This window comes from Aspergillus affinis (assembly GCF_023601865.1).
Source record: "Aspergillus affinis strain CMG 70 chromosome Unknown NODE_67_length_188854_cov_85_389176, whole genome shotgun sequence".
Classification (NCBI taxonomy): Eukaryota; Fungi; Ascomycota; class Eurotiomycetes; order Eurotiales; family Aspergillaceae; genus Aspergillus; species Aspergillus affinis.
In genome coordinates this window covers 149,027-170,261 of record NW_026515848.1, presented here as the reverse complement: position 1 = coordinate 170,261, position 21,235 = coordinate 149,027, and the positions used below count along the sequence as shown (strand labels likewise).

Sequence of the window (21,235 nt, the reverse complement as noted above, 5' to 3'; positions counted from 1 at the left end):
ATGATACCTGACATGTTGCGATGCATTGTTTTGCTGTTATTGATACTGATTCATGAATGCGCAAAAAGCACCATAACATTTGTTCACTGCACTGACAGGTCTAAGAGGCAAGGATCTTCCCGGCTTCCTTGCCTCGCAACCTGGGAGCTACTTCATTGTCTCGACAAAGAGTTTTCGCATCCTTTTTAGGAATGCACCGAAGTCACGATCCTCATTCATAATATCCAGCTCCCGGTCAAGAGCCTCCCTGTCCAGTTTAGGTCGCGTATGAAAAACCTCGTAATCACGGCTCGATGTGCCTAGCTCAAACCAAGCTTCCGCCTCCCAGTCTTTTTCCAACAAATGGCTGTATACGAACTTCAAGCGATCTTCTCGCCCAGCACCGTCGATTCGAAGACACAGATAATCCTGCCAGAATTCTAATTCTGGCACATTCAGACGGGATTGTGCATCTAAGTACCTTGCGTGGGCTTTCTGTGCTTCTAATTTCTGACTTGTAGCCTTTTGTGTTTCGTCAATCTGTTGCTTTAGACGATCACGTTTGGAAAGGCGAGAATCGCGCTCAAATGCCACAGAGGAGATTGCAGCATGCATCTCAGCAGCCTCGGCTGATTCCTTCTGGAGAGTTTGTTCGTGGGTTTGCGACTTAAGGTTCAGTATCTCGATGTCTCTTTGCTTCATTCGCTCATCCTCTAAAAAAAACGCATTAGCAACTGTATAGCTTCGTAATCTCTTGCCCTTCGGCCTGCGAATCTGTACCAACCTTCAAGCTCAGCTAGCCCTATTTTGAACTGATTCCTCTCCTCTAAGACCTGCTTTCTGCCTCTTTCAATGAAGGCATCAAATCGTGCAGTGAATTGAGCCATGCGGTTGCGCAAGTCCTCGAACCCAAAGTTTATACTCGGCAGTGAGTCCGCCATCGAAGGCGCGTCTGCCGACGCCAGAGGCGGGCGCATGCCACTAGTGGACATGGAGGGGTCGAATGACGAAGACATCGTGGGCTGTCTTCTTGCTTTAAGCACGGACGAATTGGGCTCAAGTACAGGAGTTCGTGTACCTGCAAAGTGTTCTTGATTGCCCCGCGATAACTATTCCACTGATGTTTTGTGTTGCGTGGCAACCGTCGGTGGTAAACAAAGGCTGGCACAAAGCGTGACCTCGAGGTCAAGGATCGAAGGCTCTTGCTGGTTTGTATGAAGTAAAGGCTTGAGTAGGTAAACATGGTCCGTGAGTTAGGGCGGTGAAGGCCAGCAAAATCCTTAAGCTTGAGCGGGGAGCGTGCGGTGAACTTTTATACTCTCCATACAACCAACATTTACGGATTACTGACCGGCGCCTTGCGCATTGGCTGGGACGTAACAAAGTTTATCAAGCAGAAACGCCGTCAAGGCTGTGCAGTATCGATGAATTAACGGCGAAGGGTCTCGATATGCCCGCCAAATTGGAGCCTAGTGCATATTCATTTCTCCAAAGTCCCCAAGAGTCCCGATGATTGAATATTGTACAGGTGCTCTGCAATATGGGCACTTGGGAAAACCAAAATATGATTCGGAGACTCAGACATGGAGGTTCCCCCGAACATTGACGCCGGGTAAGCATTGGAGAGCTAGAAGAGATAAAGGGTGTTTTAGTTCACTAAATCAATTTACAGCACCAACTTTACATTATGCCGGAGTAACAAAGACCACTGTCCCATCTCCCCTCACGGTGCCACGGTCCTCGTCTATCGAAAATAAATCTCTTATACCGCAAGTCTATCCCGAGCTTGGATCCTGTTGGCCGCAAGTCCGCAACGAGACTCTTTCCAATGCCATCTCAAGAACCTACGACGTTTGCGATCCACTCGTCTCCTCGCTTCTCGATTTAGGACATGCGATAGATTTTGAGAAAGATGACCCAGGCAACCGTCTTATTCCCATAGCGGCGATAGCATCCGGGGAGTGCGGCAACGCCATTAGCCTGTATAGAATAGAGGAGGATACAGTCAAATTGAGGCATGATGCAGCAAATGAAATTCGAGTTCCCTCAATCGGGAGATTAGAGAGTGTGCAGTGGTCTTCAGGCGGTGCGCCAGTCCAGCAAATCTGTTTCGGGCAAACTCTAGAAGAAAAGGCCACATGGATGGCAGCTCGTTTCCCTCACTCTACCAGAATCTTCCGGCCGCTGTACCACCGACACCCCATTTCTACTGGCGTTTGTTATCATGGTGATTCCACAAAACCAATCGACTGTGGCACTTCTCGCCTTGACGCGAACCCGTTGGTGGAAATATCTTGCGAACAGACCGGGGGATTCATGCATGCAGATGTGGCTTTCAATCCATGGTATCCACAACAACTGGGCATTGTTGATGTGAGTGGGAACTGGGGGATATGGGAAATGTCGCGTCACAATCGAAACAAGGGCAGTTGGACCAGTAACTGCAGCAAGTCCGGCTCTTTGCCATGGCTCGACAATGACGACGGCCAAGACACAGAAAACCATACTAGGCATGATGGATGGGCAGCCATAGAATGGGCTAGCGATTACAAGAGCTTCGTCGTGTCTGATCGCCGTTGTCCCATAATTTATCGCATTGAAGCCGATCAGGTATCTTCCTTCCCAATAGAACTTGACTTGAAGCGCCCATCGGAGTGGATCCTAGACATCAAAAGAAGTACTTGCAATGTGTCTCATGTCTTCATTCTTACAACCTCTCGGGTGTTCTGGATTGATATCGCCCTAGACCCTGTCTCGACCACCGCGGGAAGTACGAGGCGCTCTCTATATCCTCGCTTGTTCTGGCGTCATTTCCGGGACCCTGAGGACACAACTTTGCAACTAGCTCCACTTCTAGTGCACCAACGTAAGGATTCAGTCCCTTGCTATCATCTTGTCATACTAATAAAATCTATCTCAGAACTCTATTTCGTGCTTTCTTCTCGGTTACATAACCTTGTGTTGACTTTTCATTGTCCTACTGCATCCGAGGACTACACAGATATGGCATCTGTCCCTGACCCCTTCGTGTTGGAAATCCCACCTCCGTCCGATCATGTCGCAGGATACCCAAAGCCTGGGAAAACAGCACAGTTCTCCATCTGCTTCAAAGAGATTGCACACGTGCCTGTTGGCAAAAAGCACTACGACCCAACCGCAAATCTGATCAAACTCTTCTTACTGGATTCTCGCCTATCCGTCCGTGAAATAGTATACACTCAGCCTCGTGACGATAGCGCTGATGATGTGCATGTCCTGGAGAAAGATATTCTGCGGTTGAGACGTTACCCGGGAGCTTCTAAGGCTTCTTTCTTGCGGTCTTTGGATGGTTTCATAGTAGATGATTGGGACGAATCCGTCTTTAGAGCCAGTGCGGCCCCTGCACCTGATAAGAAACTTTCTAAATGTCCACCATTGCCCTCTCTACATTGGACTGTTAATTATTCACATATTTATGAAATCGCCACTGGGAGCTTGATTCATTCTAAAGAAGGCGAGGGCTTGCACACGCCGGGACAGTGCTTACAGGACCTTATAGATGGTTTGAAAGTCCACCAGACCAGCCACACTGTCGGCCAAACTTTGTATGTTTCCTAACCACCTCCTTTCGAAACACGCTGTTTCTAACATCCATCAAAGACTCGACGCCTTCAAAAGCAGCTGCTGGCGGTTAGATGATATCGACCAGAATGCCCGGGACCTGAAAGCTTTTCTTTCTTCGATCGAGGGCACCAAACCACTCTGGTTAACCCCGGCTCAGAGAATATCCATTTTAGGTCCACCTGGCCTTTTTGGTGCACCCTCATCAAAAGCCCCTGGCCTGGAAAAGGCTTCTGCGACCGGGACCTTGGTTGACATTTATGATGGACTGGTCAATGATTGGCTAGCTATTTTGCCGCATGGTATACCTGGGCGCACACGCATCATGAAAGAAAAAATAATCAGATCCGTCGCGGCGGAACTCGCTCTGGCTCAGTTATCTTTGACACATTCATCTTCCCAAGAGAAGGGGTCATCAAGCTTAAATGCACCACAAAGTCAGACTAATGAGACTTTGTCTGATGAGGCTCCGTTGTCAAAGGGAAGGTCTTCATTTTACGATGACCAGGAGAGAACTGCTATGGCAGGAAGCAGTGCTAGGGAAGATGGGCTACCTGATCGCGCGAAAAACCTGACCGCGGTGTGCTCTAGTCTATCCTCCCTCACTGCATTTTCTGGCAAGCGACCGGTGTCTAGAAGCACAACCAGTATGTTACAGCATTGGAAGTTGGGAACGGACCCGACTACATACAAATGGCACCATACCACGCAAATGTTGGATGGCGAAGACTCGCGGCGAGTTCTCAAATCGACCGCTTCGCAACGAAAGCCGCGTAAGAAGGTACTAGGGGGGTCACAAGGGTCCAGTCAGCATGTTACCGCCCCTACACCCCCGGCGTCTTCCGCGGTCCCTGTAGTTCGGGAATGGGGCAGCCAGCCGGAGAATAGCGAACCGCCGGCCATAAGACTGCAAAGCAGCCAGCCCATGGAAGACGACCTTCCAATGACCCAGGTCGAGCGAGGAATGTTTGGAGGACGCGAAGCCAGCCGTAAGGTCGCCACGAAGACTAGGAAGAAGAAGAGGGCAGCTGGATTCTAGGTCCAATCTAGAGCATTGGTTCACTGAGCACCGCCTCTATGTATCAGACCTCGACAATCGAAGGATGACTCGATGGCGCAATCTTAGGATGACATCGTAACTAGTTAATTAGGATTAATAACCCAAGAAGTCCGCCTGATAATGAGTTACAGGAGTTTGGTGTAAATTCCGAACTGGGTGTACTTGTCACGGGTCCTTGATATCTCGTGAGAACGTGTCATTATTGTTCTCGCATTTCGTCCCCACCCCACCTCCCTCTCCCCCTTTGTTCCCCTCTCACCCTCACCCCAACTCTACTTTACGATTTTAACGAGACACACCGCGTGTATTCTCCTCACCTGCCCCTCCGTCTGCACTATGTCTGAACATCAGTACAAATTCAACGTTGCTATGAGCTGTGGTGGTTGCTCGGGTGCCGTGGAGCGAGTCTTGAAGAAACTGGAAGGTATGTTGTGCCTGATGGTCCCCTTCCCCCCACCCCCTCTTTCCTCCGGTTCGGGTTTTGTACATGCATACACATACCTATATATATCTCTCAGGCCTCGTGAATCGCTTAGCGCTGACCCATTGTTCTTCTCAGGTGTTAAAACTTTCGATGTCAGCCTCGATTCCCAATCCGCCCTCGTTACTACGGAACCCTCTGTGTCCTACGAGACCGTGCTCGCGACTATCAAGAAGACCGGGAAGACCGTCAATAGTGGTGAAGCAGATGGCCAGGCCATGAGTGTCTGATTTGGAGAGGGATGTATATATGGATATTGTGTTCTCTCTTTTTTAGTGGTGGCTCAGGGGCCTTGCGGAATTTTGAGCGGGATTCTCTACCGCCGGGGCACTATTTTGACATTGGACAGCATGAAAGGCCTTGACGGCTTCTTTCTGGCCTTGAACGTGCCGTCTAGCATTTCCTAGCGCGCTATAAAATTTACTGATCATTCTCGATATGAAAGTGTCATGAGAATGTCTCGATTGATAATAGATGGGTATCTCTTTCTTCACACTCCCTGGTATGTACAGTGGCTCACACGCACATTTACAATAAACCTCAATACCATAATCGTGGCCTAGAACGGCAGATAGTTTTGACTAGCAAACCCCGTATCATTTATAAGAACCATCCCCGGCCGTTGAGAACTCAGTCCACAATGACAACAGCTTGACCATTGGGCATTGAATAACGTGGCTGGGATCGCTGATTCCCTCCCGCATACGTGGGATAAGACTGAAGGTATCGATCATGAGTTTCTCTGTGCAGCGTTGTCAGTCCATGTCAGCTCCTACAGTCTCGCGACATGAGGGGCTTGAGGGGGAGGGGAAGGGTTGGGAAGGCCGCGTGACTCTGTAGCTCGGGTATCAAGCCAGAGACATGATCGGAGCCATACCGATGATTGAGATTGCCTGCAGGTCCTCCATCGTAATAACGTGTTGCTGCAGTTTGGGGTTCAATTGGTCTGCTGCTATGGTACCTTGGACTGTCGTCTTCCACCACAGCATGGCCATGGACTCCCCCTAAATTCAATAGATGTTCGGAACGTATTTGACCAGCTAGCCTTGTAGCCATGTTACCATGAGGATGAGACCCGTATTGATCCTCATCAGATCGGGCAAGGGTAGGCTGAGACGGGACTACTACTGGATTGGCGGTCCGATGCGGACGATGCGGTGTGTATTCCAATGGAACAGGGTCATGCAAATCAATAGTACGAACAAAGTCATCAGCATAATGTCTTCTGTGAGGGGCTGCATGCAATGCAGGGTGGTCAGTTTTGGTTCGGAAACCGGGTTCATGGGGCCTTGGCAGATCGGATGGTCGCATGCCGTCAACATCATAGTGATACTCAAGGTTATAGATGCGTTTTTCTCCTAGACCTGAAGGCCGAACAGGAATAAACCTCTGGTTGCCTTGCCCCGCATGTAAAACTGGCCCCGTCTCTCCAAAACCATGAGATTGTTCCACGACCTCGCGCACCGCAGGCAGGCGGCCACGAGAGACTGGGTGGCGTTCAAGGCCTTCTGAACGCCTCTGGTGCATAACAATCCCCAGGTCGGCATTGACCCGGGATACATCAGATAATGGGTCCTGCAAGGACTCAGGGTGAGGATTTGCAAAATAGCGTGGACTAGTTGGAAGGGCATATCTCCTACGGAGATGCGGTTCATCCTGGGTGGACATATGTTCAGCTGGCAGGTATGCTGGGGGGATGTGCCGTTCTCCTGGGTTGAGTTCTACCGCTGGGCAAAAGTCCATGTCCGAGCGAGACCCAAGTGGCCTGCTATGGTCGTAACAGGCCACACGCCTTCTCTTAGGGGCCTGACCTCTTATGTTGTCTTCGAAAGCGTGCTGTGGACTTTTCCTTTGGGGCAGACGATGCGGTGTGACTGAGCGGATTGAAAACCCTCCCGACATCCTTTGGGCTAGGTGGTCCAAGGGACCACTATCAGGGCGCCTAGTATAAGTAGGCGGAGGAGTCTCGATTGAAGGTAATGCTCGATCCTGTGGGTTCAAATTGGGCTGGCCTGGTGGTAAAGGGCCTGATATTTTAGGGGACCCAGGTCGATCCATGGGCTGGTCACGAAATTCCCTAGGGCCACTAACAAATACAGGGGCGTTGGGCAAGCCGTTCCGATGAAACAAACCCTTTTCATGGTGGACTTTAGGGCCGTGTTCCGTGGAGCCACCGCCAGACATTGGTGCAAGCAGGGTCTGGCGAGATGATTTGGCCATAGAGTATAGCTCATACGGCTCGGGAAAAGTCAGCAAGTTGTCGGTTTCAGCGCTTTTCATCGGATGAAGTTGCATCATTCGATTTGCCGGTGAGCTCTGGGGACTTACGCGACGGTCTAAGGCGGGAATAGGACCTAAGTTGTTGCTTCCGTTATTCCTAGGTCTCTGGTTAGGTGTAACAGGTCTGCCGCGAGGACCGAGAGTTCGATATGGAGCAGATTCCAGTTCATGGTGGTTACTTTCCAATAGGGGCTGTCGTACAGCGCAATGGGGATCCGATTTGTCGGCAGAACCATCATTCAACCGACCGTGGCCAGTCACGTCAACCCTATTTGCGGTGTTCCGGTATCGGTTCATGGCACGGTCCCAAGCTTGATACCTGCTGAAACCGCGGCGATCAATCCTTTTCTCCCTTGGGATTCCCGGAATAAATCGAAAACCTGGTGGGGCATCATCGTCTGATAGATCTAGGTGAGACTCTTGGAGAACCGGGTTCGCATAATTCACCGGCTTTGTCTGCAGCTCGTCAACTCGTGGGTTGCTTGAGACAACCTCCACACTATAGTCACGATCTACAGGGGGAGGTACATCATCTTCGGCATCGCTATCTTCATCATCGGAGATGACGATGACTTCGCGAAAGACGTCTTCGAGGATTGTCTTTCCGTTTTCATCGTCTCCCCGCCATTCAACCAATCTTGCGAGGGTGGGTTCCTCAACTGTGCTTCTAGCCTCGTGGAATGAGGTCGTCTTCAGAAGACGATCGTAATCAGTGTAAACGTGTCGAATGTGGGCAACCACCGCCAACTGCGCCCGGCGGGCCAAGGGTAGCTCAACCGCTGTGCCCACTTTTCGTTGGCCCTTGAGTAGATTTTTAGTATTGCTTCGTCTCCGGAATCTTTAAATGATCCTTGCATACCTTTTGAAAGGCTGTTTTGATGATCTGGTTTAAATCATTGGCAGGTATGTTGGGGAAGAGATCTTTCAGGACGTCTCTCGCTTCAGTGTTGATCGTGATTTGAGATACTTCTGAATTAGCACGTTTGCGAATTCCCGCAGTATTATCACCATTAAAGGGGACTGTCTTCCCGGTTGCCGTCAGATATAGGCCCAGGTCCGTACACACTGCGGCAACGACGGCGCTTGGGAAATGGTACCCAATGCGGTGGACATGCTGGGAAAGATTATGGGTTTTCATGTGCGGGGTTGTCTAGTAGCGACGATGAGAATTAGACGGGAAGGGGAAATAGAAAAAGAGGAGAGAGAGAGAGAGAGCAAAAGGGATTGGATCAGGCAGCCCAGGAAGGCATATGTTACGGTTGGCCTACCGTGACGGCGAAGACTTTGAGGCCATCCTTCCTGCATAATTCCTTGCATGCAGTAGTAAGTTGAGGATTGCCTGCGGGGATGAAAGTGTAACCAGGGGGTGCTTTAGCTTGAAAAGATATCTGTCTCCACTGTCAAGATAGTCCATAAACCCGACAGCGCGTAAGAACATACAACACTCCGAAGCTTCTTCTTCTCCTGCGTGACTGATTCCATAATCACTCTGTGCTTTCGACTGTTCGCCCGCGCAGCTCTACTCGGAGCGCGCCTGGAAAGAGTCGAGGCGGGCCTTCGAAACACACGCGCCATATTGTCAAGGTCGATATCTGCTCAGGTGGCTACACAAGACCAGTCTTCATGATCACGATGCCACTGAGAGCAGGCCATACGCAAATGTGCAAAAGGGTCAGTAGTATGCCACGAGTGAATCCACCCAGTTAGTAATCATCTCTACTACACGTCGGATTGCGTGCGCATGAAGTTGCAAACTACCAGTAACAGCTTGCCGCGGCGCGCAGGCTCAGTTAATCTGGTGTTTCTGGAGAAGGTGGGACTTGTGAGATACGCCAGCCCAAACAAGGGGGAGCAGATAGCAAGAATTCGGTCCACAGTATGAAGTAAATAAGCCGAGACCCCCGGGCAGTATACCAGTATACAGGAACGCGGAAGAAGGTTGAGCTGAAGAAGGAGAAAGGTGGGAGGAGGGCGAGCAGGACGAGGCGGTGGTTTGGCGGCCTAACGCGGCACCTGCCCAATCGGGGCTAGTTCCATCTTCCTCCTGGAAAGCTCTCGCTCTCCCTCTCTCCCCCTCTAAGCACCTTTTTCGTCCTTCGTCCTTCCCGAAAAACAGCTGACAAGCTTGTCCCTACCGGCGATGAATAGGTTCGCTCGAGCCGAGACCAAGGCCGTCATTCACGCTTACCGCCATCTTTACCGTCAGGGATTGAAGGTGGTAAGCTACTCTACTCCGTCGCGCCATGTGCTTCTTAATACTCTCCGTTCTGCCTTTCGAGCCGGCACCCGCGAAGAATTCAAACCCCAGAAAATCGCCAACACTTTGAGCTTCCTCCAACGAGCGTGCGACGTCGCAGGACTTGAGCACAAGATCGTGAGAAACATACTGATGGTGAACTATTGGGAACAGCCTTGCATGGGGAAAGAGTATCGAGTGTATGTTTCCCTGTTGCATCTCGACGAGAGTATTCTTTCATTAAGCTTGAATACTGACAATTTCACAAGTCTCAAAGGTCTAGGGATTGACCAGAAGCATTACCTCATGCGGAAGAGTGCCAATGCGCAATTCAATCAGACATTACTCCTCCTGAATGAGAGTCTAGGAACGTGTTTAAAATGATAGATTCTTAAGCAGTAGTTATCTCCAGACTACCGGGGGGTTGTGCACCACCAGTACACCCAAACCCATCTGTCAGGGCAAACACGAGTATCGGTGCAGCTAGACCTGCGGGAAGCGACGAATCGTTCGGACATGGGTAGCTCGAAGATGGTGGTCATCCATCATAGAGTACAGAGATCACTTTGCACTGGAGGTCGTCATCAAGCAGCGAGCAGGAAGGACAGCCGAAAGGGCTGGTCGCTCATTCGATCGGCTCCTCGGGGTCCCTTGCGACCCAGCTACCGGAGCCCGGAGCCCTGGGTCTATCTACAGCCCTCCTTAGAAACGTACGGAAATCAATAGAGAGTGTATCCTCCTGGGTTTTCTCCGGAGTAGTGTAGTTCAGGTGCAGCAGGTTGTAAGGCCGACGACGATCATACCTCAGGCAGCGAATCAGCGGGCCAACGTCACATGTCAGGCCGTATTCCTGTTCCGGCACGTTCGCTGGGGATTGTTTGTTGTCGCTCGAGGGGCTGTGACCACTCCTGGGACCTCCAGATCTCGGAATTCTTCGAGCAGTGCGCCGCTCTTTTCTCATGCTTGTAATTACCTCAAATGCTACCTCTAATCCTCCATGAGCGGGCTCATCTCTTCTTTGCTGATCGGACCCGTCGTTCGGCAAGCCCGCCGCCTTTCTCACCCGACTCACACTCACCCGCCCTCCGACCATGACCAAGTGGCACCCTCCCCAAACACCCAAGACGGGTCCTTCTCCGCAAGCAACTGCAGCAGAAATGGCAACGGGTGTGGCATTATGTCGGATCTAGAGGACACGACCCGCTCGGATACGCAATCACCTGAGAAATACTCGGGACAGGACACTGGCCCCTCGGCATCACCGTCATTTGACGTGGGCAATGAACATCATGAAAGCGACTATCCCGCCTCCCAGCATAGTAGGCATGATTCCGGAAATACCTCCTTAACATTTATGGATGTCCGACCGGACCCCCTAGACCGAAGCCACTCTCCCGAATTGGAACGAGTTGCCTCCGCTCCTCTCTCTTCGCAAACCCCCCCTGGGCAAAGAGGCCCGGACTCCGGAGAGCCGGGGCAGAATCTAGACGACCGCTTCTATCTGTATGACAGCGGCGGACAAAGCTTGCTCCCTGAAGATGATGGGATGGGTATATTAAGGGAAAAGATCCACGCCATAAGGGACTTGCATTGCGGCAGCGCAGAGAAAGCACGCATGATCCATGAGTTGATGACGGCGGACTACAATTCTTCCCAAGAAGATCATGGCAATCAATCATCTCAAATACCACTATCACCCTCCAGTCCACGAAGTCCGGAACGAGCTGGCACCCCCGCCTCTCGTTGGAGTCGGCAGTCGTTTGACCAGCTACCTTCAACTCCGGATTCCACGACAACAACGCCGGTCGTCCCCGAGGGAATTAGATATAATCTGACAGAACACGATTTAAGGCCAACCTTTCACCCAAAGACTGACCCAGATGCGCTTCTGGGTGATGTGGAGGATGTGGATTCTGAGGAGCTAGAGGAAGCTTGCTTGGGATGTCCGCATTACAAAAGAAACGTTAAGTTGCAGTGTTTCTCTTGTAAAAAGTGGTATACTTGTCGGTTTTGCCATGACGAGGTTGAAGATCATCATCTTGACCGGCCCAAAACTGAGAACATGCTGTGCATGTTGTGTGGCCACGCACAACCAGCAGCCCAGCTATGTAACAATTGTGACGAGCTAACTGCTCAGTACTATTGCAACACTTGCAAACTATGGGATAACGACAGCAGCAAGAGTATCTACCATTGCAATGATTGTGGAATCTGCCGTATCGGTCAAGGCCTGGGTAAAGACTTTTTCCACTGCAAGGTAAGACGCAGGAACCATCATTACGCCCCCTGTCTGAAGGCGATCGGCCCAACTTGAACAACTGTTGAACATTGATTGACCGAGCTTAGACATGTTGCGTATGTCTGCCCATCTCGATTGAAAATACACATCGATGCATTGAACGCTCCACTCAGTGTGACTGTCCGATTTGCGGTGATTACATGTTCACCTCCCCGGAGACCGTGGTCTTTATGCGGTGTGGCCACAGCATACACCAGAAATGTCTTTCCGAATACTCCAAAACGTCTTACCGTTGCCCTATATGCAATAAGACCATTACCAATATGGAGTCCACTTTTCGAAACTTGGACCGCACCATTCACAGTCAGCCTATGCCGGCGGAGTTCAAGAACACCAGAGCGCTTGTATACTGCAATGATTGCGGCGTAAAGTCAGTTGTGAAGTATCACTGGCTGGGTCTAAGATGCGATATGTAAGTCTCATGCTCATTTGGAGCACCAAGACAACTAATCAACGGACCAGGTGCGAATCGTACAATACCGCGCAAATAAAACTCGTGCAGAGTGATGCACAGGATCCATTAGAGCAGGAAGATGGCAACGGTCATGTCGATTGGCCTCGATTGAGGTCATCTACGCAGAATGCTGACGACGCCATTGTATCAACACTAGCGTCCCTCCGAGTTGAAACCAGTTCCGTCTCGGGAGCAAGTCAAAACTCGCGGCTCAGTGCACCTTCTTCCGCCGAGCCCAACGGGCGGTTTTCATCGTACAGTCTCGCGCGTGGTCGCACGGTGTCGCCGGTGATCAGTAATTATTTCGGGATACCTCCTGACCGCGGACCCGAAAGGTCTATTTCGACGTCATTGTTCGGCGGGCAGGCATCTCAAGGTCAAGAAGAGCCCGATACCAATGAGCTACGATTTTGGGGCAAAAAATTTAAATATGGATATGGTCTACTTGGTCATGAGAAAGAATCGATCGACGACGCGTCAGATGGCGATAGCGGAGAAGACGAAAGTACATCAGCGGATAGTGCCTCGGAAGACGAGAACGAGAGAGCGGAAGACGAGGAGGACGAAGACGATGACGAGGGGATTGATATATTCGGGCATCGATGAGCATGGCCGGTACCCTCACATACATGTTGTTAATATTGTCAGTATTATTCAAGTGACTGCGAAGAAGCCTCTGTTTGCGTAGTTAACTAAATAGTTAGTTAAACGCAGGCTTGACTAAGCTGCCTGCTTGCGGCTTCGATTGCCTTCTTCGGCCGGTCGAGTCAGGGGCTTAGTCATGCGCCCCCGGATGAGCCTTGACTGCGCTCATATCCCGTCATAGTCCTCCGTACTCCGTAGACGTCCTTTGATATTCTTAATTTAAATGCTCCCGTCATACCTCCCATTCCTTTGCTAGGGGCTTACGTTCTTTCGCTCTTCAAGTCTTGTCAATCTATCTTGCCGCTCACTTCTGAAACAAGCACGCCTCCGCAGACACACCGGATGCTGTAACGGTCTTGATACAAAAAGCCATCCCTTATCTTTCTCGGATTTCCCTTAGTCTCGCAAACCGTCGCTCTCGCGCATCAACGGACAGGGACTTGAACATAGAAGAACAAGAACCAGAACAAACTCCTTGAATGGGAGGGCAGGCCTACAAAAAACCAACGCGCTCCCGATTTTAGTACTCTCTGTTTTAGCCCCCGCTATCGATAACCCGCTCTTTCCGCGCTGCAGGCGTCAGCGGCGCCTCCTTGCCTTCGAGATAATGCTCCGACGCAACTCCGACCTAGAGATTCAACTTCCTGACGCAGGCCCTGCCGACTCGCCTGACTCGTTGAATGAGCCTGATGTAGAGATGCTATCGGACGAGCACGCGCTGCCGCTCAGTTTGCCTGCGCACCTTGCGGCCCGTTTCTCGCGGAAGCCGAGTGTAGTTCGCCGCTCCTCTACAGCCTCCTCTCGCCGAAGCTCGATTTCCTCGCTGCATTCTCACCATTCAAATGCGTCTTCTCATGGCGCATCCTCCACGGATCACATCGCGCAACATCTTCGTCGGACCTCTATCCTCGAAAGTCGGAAAGCGAGACTTGCGGACCGCGCTTTACACGCGGAGAAAGTGAGACTCCGCGCCGCCCTGACAAAGGCTGCCACCCGAAACCTCCAGAGCGAGGAGCGAGCGCTGGCTGCTCACCAGGCTCGCGAGCGACTGTTAGCTGAGATCACTGCCAAATGTGAAGAGGAAGTTCGACGGGCGAAAAAGAAGGCCGAGGACAATCGAGAAAAGAAAGCAGCGGAGCACGCGCGGCTCCGGTTGGAAATGGCGGAGAAGTTTGCAGAGGCAGAAAAGAGACGGGTGCTTTACCAACAAAGCCATCGGCGACATCGCACGAGCAGTTTGCCTGCCACAGAGGAGAAAAAGATGGCCAGGGTGGTCACCAGATCACTCACTCGGGATGCAGCAGCAAGGGCCATCCAGAGGGCTTGGCGGGCCTACCACGCAAGGAAAATCATGCAGGAATTCCACCAGCTAGAACTGACAACGGATCGTATTCGGGATATGGACTTCGAAGCTGTGGGCTCGCTCCTCTCCGATAATGCAGTATTGACCACTACGGCCCGGGTGCTTCAACTTTGCGGGCTCCAAGACATGGAAAGCGGCACTATGGGTGGAAGAGGTGCAGTGCGTACTTTCTTAAGCAGCTTCCTCATCGTGACTCATCCGGCCGAGGTCTTGAGCAGCAACGGTGAGCAGGAGCAGGATCTCATTTCTAAAGCTCGTGAACTTTTGGCGGCTTTTGAGCAGGTCGTACCGCTGCTCTCAATCGACTTTCGCTTACCCGCTGTCATCTCAACCGAGCTCCAGACGCTCTGTGAGGCCTACAACGTATTCTTTTCTGCGTTTCATGCATGGAAGACCCACGACTCGAGTGTTTTAATCGAAATTATGCTAGCGCAGTTCGTTGAGCTGGAACTGATCTGGCAGACAGTCAAGGACGACCGAGCTGGTGGAGTTGCGGACGACTACCGCCAGGGCATCCGGCAGAACCAGATCCTGCTTCTCGCTAGGCTCAAGCGTCTTGCAGGCTCAGACAAGGCGATGCAGATGGTGCGACAGGCCCTGAAAAAGGCCAAGCGCGACAAGAAACGAACCACTTCCAAGCAAGCCATTCCGCGGTCCGCCGAAACTGCGCCCTCATCTACCGAGGCCCTCACGGAAAGTGTCGCTTCTCCCATCAGCGAGACCTTTAACAACGTAGATAGCACGGTTCTTCGAGGGCTTGAAAGACAACGGGTCTCACCCCATGAGCGATTTACCCGGCTCCTCACGGCTCTGCCAGAAAACCGCGCTCTAGTCCATGAGCTTCTTATTAACAAGGAATTCAAGATTGAGGAAACTCAATACACAGAACCCCGGAAACAGATTATGGCGCACATGTGTGACATGATGCGAAAAGATGTAGACGCCGGGCTGGGAACTGACTGGACAGTGGCCATGGCTACGGTGATCCAGGACCGCTTGTTACGATCACTACGCCCGGGAAACTCCCTCCACGTGCTGATCAGCGAGGTACTCGACCCGAAGCTCGTTGAAAGCCAATGCAAAGCCGGCGCTTTCTCCTACGATAGTTTCTTCGGTTTTATGAACACCTTGCTGCCAAAGCTCTGCGCCCCATACCGGGATCCCGTGGTCAAGGAATTCGCTGAAGACACTTCAGGCGATGCCATCGATCGTCTAGCGAGACTCATGGCCATCATTGATCTTCTCTCACTCGATCATACAAATTTCATGATCCAGATCGCAGCTCCCCAGCTCATCCAGGAAGCTCCGGGATACGAACAAAGGACGTTCGAGAAAGGAGTACATGATGGATCCATAGGTTTGGGGAAAAGCCGGCGTTTCTGTCGAACACACCGCAAGATCCTCGTGGACGAAATGCGGAAGCGCGATCCGGAGCACGTCAACGGAGAGCCCCGGCCCTCAACATCCAAAATATACGCGCAGGGTCTCGTAGACCTTGCCCTCAGCAACGCACCAGTGTCCGACGACTTGATTCCTGAGACCCTAGAATTAGATCGGCGGCGGCTGAGGAAGCTCCATGCGCAGGCATTCCGGATCGTGGCCACTGCGTCCATTCTGATAACAGCGAAGAATCTGCTCAAGCGCGATGTGCGCTCCCAGTGGAAAGCGGATGCGGATCGTATCCTGTCCCTGGATTTCAGCGAAATTCGACCGGACCGAGTTCAGTCCATCTTAGAATCAACGCATCCCATGCCGTCTAGTGCGAGTGTTCAACTCGCGGCCACCATCCGGCGGGTTTTGGGACCCGTTGCCACGGCATGTGCGGCCATTTCTCCTTTCGAAACAACGCCGGCACCGGTGGAGATCTATACCGATTCGTCAGTGCATGACACCCCGTCTTCCTCGTCGGAGTCTAGGATTGTCGGAGGAGCGAGTATGAACGCCGCAGGGATGTCTAGCTTTACGGATCCCGTTGCTCGTCTCATCCTCTCACGTTTGCGCACTCATGTCCTCTCTCGGCTCAGTGCCAGTAGTGCCAGTGAGAGGGTGCGGGCTACCTCGACGGCCAGTCAGAGCTTGGCCGGCGCCGGTATGCCCGAGTTCGTCAACGAGGTGGGACAACTCACGGAAGAGCTGGAGAAGGTCCGTGAAGTGGATTGGATAAGTCATGGCATGGTCTATGAGCAAATCTTCGGGGAATCTGTCCCTCAAGAGCCACACGCATGATGATGGCGGTTTCGCCATTCAATACTATCCACTAACCAATATACACGTTTGTTCAGGTTGACTGTGAGGGACTTGGGATTTTTGGGTTGGGTTTGATTCGATATCTTTTTTTTTTTTTTTTTTTTTTTTTGGTGGATGACGAAATGCGCTTGATCGGCCGACTAGAATCTCATTGCTGTCTATAGTCAGTTGAATGTTATGTGACGATAATATATCATATGGAATTTCATAGTTAGCTAACTAGTTGGCTAACGTAATCAACCCACCGTTTCCCCCTCCCCCACCTGCAACTCATTCCGAGTTCTAACCTCCGATCATATTCCCTTCTTGTCGGAGTGAAAAACAGTAAAACAACAAAGATTTGGGCATTGTCTATGATCGCTTGCTCCCGCAATCATGGCAGCACGCCTTGAATTTCTCTCCGACCTGAACCCTCCATCCCTCGAGCGGACCTGGTTGACCGCGCCGCACCCCACCCTTCCGATTGTCGCAACCTGCAGTTCAGACAAAACCGTTCGAGTCTACTCGCTGACCAACTTCCGGCTGCTCTCGACTATATCCGGTGGGCATAAACGCAGCGTGCGCACCGCTGCCTGGAAACCGCACGTGCAAGGCGAAAGCGTCCTGGCCTCGGGCAGCTTCGACGCTACCGTGGGAATATGGCGCCGATGGGACAGCTATGGCCGTGACGAAGCGGACGCAGAAGAGCCTGTGGATGACAATGGTAACCCCGACGCCGCTGCCGACGACGAGGACGAAGAGTGGCGGTTTGCCGTTCTTCTCGACGGGCACGATAGCGAGGTCAAATCCGTGTCGTGGTCCCCGTCGGGGATGTTGCTGGCAACATGCTCGCGTGACAAGTCCATCTGGATCTGGGAGGACCTGGATGACGGCGACAACAACTTCGAGACGGTGGCCGTCATGCAGGAGCACGAGGGCGACGTGAAATGCGTCGCCTGGCACCCGGTCGAAGAGTGCCTGGCCAGCGCTAGCTACGACGATACCATCCGGTTGTGGCGGGAGGATATCGACGACTGGGGTCAGGTGGCCTGCATTAAGGGCCACGCCGGTACCGTTTGGTATCTGGATTGGGAGGGGGTCGACAATGTCCCGTCATTCGCAGGGGCGGCGCTGCCGGCGCTCGCCTCCCAGTGGCAGAGTCAACACGCGCTGTCGGGGCCCCGTCTCGTCTCGTGCTCTGACGACCGAAGCGTCCGCATCTGGCGGCGACAGCCGAAAGAGCAGCAGACCCAGCCGCCATTCGGGGGCGCCGGCATGCCCAGTATCATCCGGCCGACGGGCACCGATGAGACCTGGGAGGAAGAAGCGGTCCTGCCGTCGAAGCATGAGCTCTCCATATACGCCGTGGCATGGAGCAAACGGACCGGGCTTCTTGCATCAGTGGGCGCGGATGGGCGCATCCTCGTATATAAGGAGAGGTTTGTAGCCACCACAGATGCCGATCTTCCCAGTGACGACGCCGGTGTGTCCGCCCCCAGGACGGAGTGGGAGGTAATTGCGGTGGTCGACGGTGCGCACGGAATCTACGAAATCAACCATGTCGCCTGGGCCAAGCGTGCCGATCGAAGCCGAGAGGCAGGCCAAGAGAAAGAAGTCCTGATCACCACCGCCGATGACGGTAGTGTCAAAGTTTGGACAGTTGGCAACTAAAAGTACGACCGCTCATGTAAGATGAATATCTGAATTCCGATGCACTCAAGGAGTTTCTTTGTGGTGGTTGGTGTATTTACGGTATATACCGGTGTTCTTCTAAATAGAAAGGGAGGTAAAAGGCCCGGTCATGATAGAGCATTCCGTTCTATGTCAATCTTATTCTGGATCGAGAATCAAGCGAACATGCGTCATATCAGGTGGAAAACGAGAAGCAGCGGCGAGTTGAGAGGCTTCTACAAATCCAAGCGGCGCATTGCCATTATCAATTTTGTTCAAGTCTATTGGTCTTGCGTACAAACTCCACCCTAGCTCCATGTGCTCAAGTATGGCAAGAAAAAATGGCAACTGACAATTGAAGGATGCAGAAACCAGAAGGCAGAGGGGTCAAAATGAAAGAAAAAAGTGCCACAAAGAGAAAACATATTCACATCGAAGGCTATAAACCCACATACATCTCATGATTTGTTACCTCCAACTTGAGATGACGCTTGTCGAGAATGTCGCCGGGCCGCGTCGTCCTCGTCACTGTCATCTCCCACGGCATAATGATCTCGCTCGATTCCAGGCGAATGAAGATTATCGAGCTCAGATTCGTCGAAATCGCCGGCCTCTACATCAGCGCCGGAACGTTTGCCATGGAAACGTTCTAAGATAGAGCTCCCGCTCATATCGTGATGGAAGACTCCACGGTACCCATTCTGACGACGCCGGCTGCGCCATATAAAGAAGCCCCATACGCACACAGCCACGATGACGACCACAAGAACCGCCTCGCCGGATTTAGCGTAAGCTTTCCACTCCGTTTCCTTCATTTTCTCTTTCTCTTTCTCTTCGGCAGCAGTACTGTTCGGATGACCCCCAACCGATGTCTGGGGTAATTTTTCACCATCAATGCGAGAGTCCGCAGGGCTTCCTCCAATACTTGCGATGTCAACTCTCATGAATCGATCCACCATATCACGACTCTGGCGAGGTAGATCAAAAGGGACCATGTGGCTTGCGTTGTAGAAAAGGACATAGGTCAGGTTCCGAGCATATTGATAGATACCGGCCGGTTCACTTTCGAAAGTCCAGTCATGACGGGGGGCCCAAACCCCTGGCGAGGTCTCAAAGCCAGTCCCGCCGTTCCATTTCATGTTGCTGATAAGTTGCTCGGTTCCAACGTGGTTGCAAATGAGGTCTTTGTCGCCGCTGAATAGAAGGACTGGAACACCAGATTCAAGCAGGCCGGGGAGTAGTTGGACGGCAGGTTTGGAATTCCGCGCCAGGAACGAGCTCGAAACCGAACCAGAACATTCCTCCCATCCAGATTTCTTCTCGGGATTTATGTTCAAAGCCTCGACAACGTCTTTTCGTTGTAGATAGGGCTTCACATCTCCAAGGTCTGGCGGCCAGTTCATACCGCAAGACGGGTATGTATCACGCAAGCGAATATCATACATGTTGAAACATGTGTTTTTCGAGTCCATCGTCTGGCTCAGAAGCTTCTGTAGAACCGCTTCGCAATCGTCCAGGTGAATCTTATTCTTCCCGCCCTGTAATCTGGATTGGCAGACCGAGTTATATACTTCCAGTTCCTTGGCGACCTGACTGTTCTCTTGGACAAGGCCCTCCTCATATGCAAAATTTAGGTATGCGGGGTACTGGTCTACCGGGGAGATCCAGCCGTTACCGATCAAGAGACCCCCTAGCTTCCATTGGGCTTTGCTGCTGCCCTGTACTTTCTTGTTCCGCTCTTGGATGGCCTTTGCGATGTATGGGATATGTTGGCCGGCATAAGACTCGCCTGCGAGGTAAAGCTGTCACCACAAGTTAGACACCAAAGGTCCGACGTACGTCGAGTATGAGGAAACGGGGGACCATACGTCATCCGGATCATACTCTGGAAACAACTCAAACCATTTCTCGAGGAACGTAATGAATTGAGCAGCCATCTCATCCAGCTCATGGAGATAGCTGTCGGTGTTGACATAACTGAAACCCGTCCCGACAGGCTGATCTACGAAAAGGAGGTTGGCAAACTCGTCCCAAGAGCCCTCGTTGTATTCAAGCGTATTCTGGTCTTTGAGTCGGTAGGGCCCAACTTCCATCAATGCACCGTCCATCGAGCTACATCCTGGACCCCCGTTCAACCAGATCACGGTTCGCTGTCGGTTGGCAATGTGCCGGTTTTGATAATGCCAGAAGAAAAGGTTCCCATTGCTCTTCTCGTCAACTTCGATGTGCCTTCACAACTCAAGAATTAGCAACTCTGCAGGCCCCGAGCAGTACCGGTATTCTTGCTGTCCGATTTAAAAGTTAACAGATGGTCGGGGACTCACCCAGCGTGCATTTTCAGCAACGGGCCTTCGGGAGCCCCAGGTAGCGAGCGAACATAGTAGTCCGCAGCCGTAGCGGCAGAGATGAGAGTCGGGTTCATGATAAAGAGTAGCGATAGCAGCCATGATACGGCGAGGAAGGAGGCAGCGCCCTTCTCCTTCCGAGCACTCGCACTCGAGAAGGTATGAGCCATGCTCACGGATACACGGGCAGAGAAGATCTCTTAGAGAGCTAAGAGTAATCAGGTGAACGAACTAGTCCTGAGAGGACGCAGGAGCCGCTCAAGAGGACATGGATTTGGCTGCTGACGCTGCTGCAGACGACGGCGGTGCTTGGTGCTTGGTGCTCGGTGCGGAAGAGTCGAGGTCGGGGGACGGGAGACGGGATTCGCGAGAAGCAGAGAGGTGGACCGACGATCGGGTGACAGGTGGAAGAGAATAATAGAGACAGGCCGGAGAAAGGGGAAGAGAGGCGACCCCTTGCGGAGAGCGTCGAGGAAACGGGAGAGTCGCGGATGAAACAAACGGCTGGCGTGGCCTCCGCTTACGTAGTTAGTTACCGTACAGTACCGGTGACTAAGCAGCCCTTTTTGGGGTCTCTATAACTAGAATAGCATATA

At 52.0% G+C, this 21,235-nt stretch overlaps 9 protein-coding genes across 9 annotated transcripts; 6 read left to right on the top strand and 3 right to left on the bottom strand.

Moving 5' to 3' along the window:
* Window positions 1-147: 147 nt before the first annotated feature.
* Window positions 148-995, bottom strand: KD926_009404 (kinetochore protein Spc25; the record flags this gene model as incomplete). The annotated part of the gene is made up of 2 exons (XM_053102037.1): window positions 148-692; window positions 764-995. The coding sequence occupies 2 exons, from the start codon at window positions 993-995 to the stop codon at window positions 148-150; spliced, it is 777 nt and encodes a 258-aa protein (XP_052954510.1).
* A 493-nt stretch (window positions 996-1,488) lies between these two features.
* Window positions 1,489-4,618, top strand: KD926_009403 (uncharacterized protein; the record flags this gene model as incomplete). Its single annotated transcript, XM_053102036.1, has 4 exons — window positions 1,489-1,591; window positions 1,652-2,845; window positions 2,900-3,563; window positions 3,619-4,618. The coding sequence occupies 4 exons, from the start codon at window positions 1,489-1,491 to the stop codon at window positions 4,616-4,618; spliced, it is 2,961 nt and encodes a 986-aa protein (XP_052954509.1).
* A 357-nt stretch (window positions 4,619-4,975) lies between these two features.
* KD926_009402 (copper metallochaperone ATX1) lies at window positions 4,976-5,350 on the top strand (the record flags this gene model as incomplete). Its single annotated transcript, XM_053102035.1, has 2 exons — window positions 4,976-5,063; window positions 5,199-5,350. The coding sequence occupies 2 exons, from the start codon at window positions 4,976-4,978 to the stop codon at window positions 5,348-5,350; spliced, it is 240 nt and encodes a 79-aa protein (XP_052954508.1).
* Window positions 5,351-5,885: 535 nt separating this feature from the next.
* On the bottom strand, window positions 5,886-8,975 carry KD926_009401 (DUF2293 domain-containing protein; the record flags this gene model as incomplete). Its single annotated transcript, XM_053102034.1, has 4 exons — window positions 5,886-8,201; window positions 8,260-8,550; window positions 8,669-8,788; window positions 8,841-8,975. The coding sequence occupies 4 exons, from the start codon at window positions 8,973-8,975 to the stop codon at window positions 5,886-5,888; spliced, it is 2,862 nt and encodes a 953-aa protein (XP_052954507.1).
* A 565-nt stretch (window positions 8,976-9,540) lies between these two features.
* On the top strand, window positions 9,541-10,020 carry KD926_009400 (DUF1763-domain-containing protein; the record flags this gene model as incomplete). The annotated part of the gene is made up of 2 exons (XM_053102033.1): window positions 9,541-9,836; window positions 9,906-10,020. 2 exons carry the CDS (start codon window positions 9,541-9,543, stop codon window positions 10,018-10,020), a joined length of 411 nt encoding a protein of 136 aa, XP_052954506.1.
* Window positions 10,021-10,633: 613 nt separating this feature from the next.
* On the top strand, window positions 10,634-12,995 carry KD926_009399 (zf-CHY-domain-containing protein; the record flags this gene model as incomplete). The annotated part of the gene is made up of 4 exons (XM_053102032.1): window positions 10,634-11,712; window positions 11,774-11,893; window positions 12,240-12,347; window positions 12,398-12,995. The coding sequence occupies 4 exons, from the start codon at window positions 10,634-10,636 to the stop codon at window positions 12,993-12,995; spliced, it is 1,905 nt and encodes a 634-aa protein (XP_052954505.1).
* Window positions 12,996-13,641: 646 nt separating this feature from the next.
* Window positions 13,642-16,623, top strand: KD926_009398 (IQ calmodulin-binding motif domain protein; the record flags this gene model as incomplete). Its single annotated transcript, XM_053102031.1, has 1 exon — window positions 13,642-16,623. The coding sequence occupies one exon, from the start codon at window positions 13,642-13,644 to the stop codon at window positions 16,621-16,623; it is 2,982 nt and encodes a 993-aa protein (XP_052954504.1).
* A 396-nt stretch (window positions 16,624-17,019) lies between these two features.
* On the top strand, window positions 17,020-18,294 carry cia1 (iron-sulfur cluster assembly protein CIA1; the record flags this gene model as incomplete). The annotated part of the gene is made up of 1 exon (XM_053102029.1): window positions 17,020-18,294. The coding sequence occupies one exon, from the start codon at window positions 17,020-17,022 to the stop codon at window positions 18,292-18,294; it is 1,275 nt and encodes a 424-aa protein (XP_052954503.1).
* A 458-nt stretch (window positions 18,295-18,752) lies between these two features.
* On the bottom strand, window positions 18,753-20,809 carry kexA (serine-type carboxypeptidase kexA; the record flags this gene model as incomplete). Its single annotated transcript, XM_053102028.1, has 3 exons — window positions 18,753-20,096; window positions 20,163-20,523; window positions 20,619-20,809. 3 exons carry the CDS (start codon window positions 20,807-20,809, stop codon window positions 18,753-18,755), a joined length of 1,896 nt encoding a protein of 631 aa, XP_052954502.1.
* Window positions 20,810-21,235: the final 426 nt, after the last annotated feature.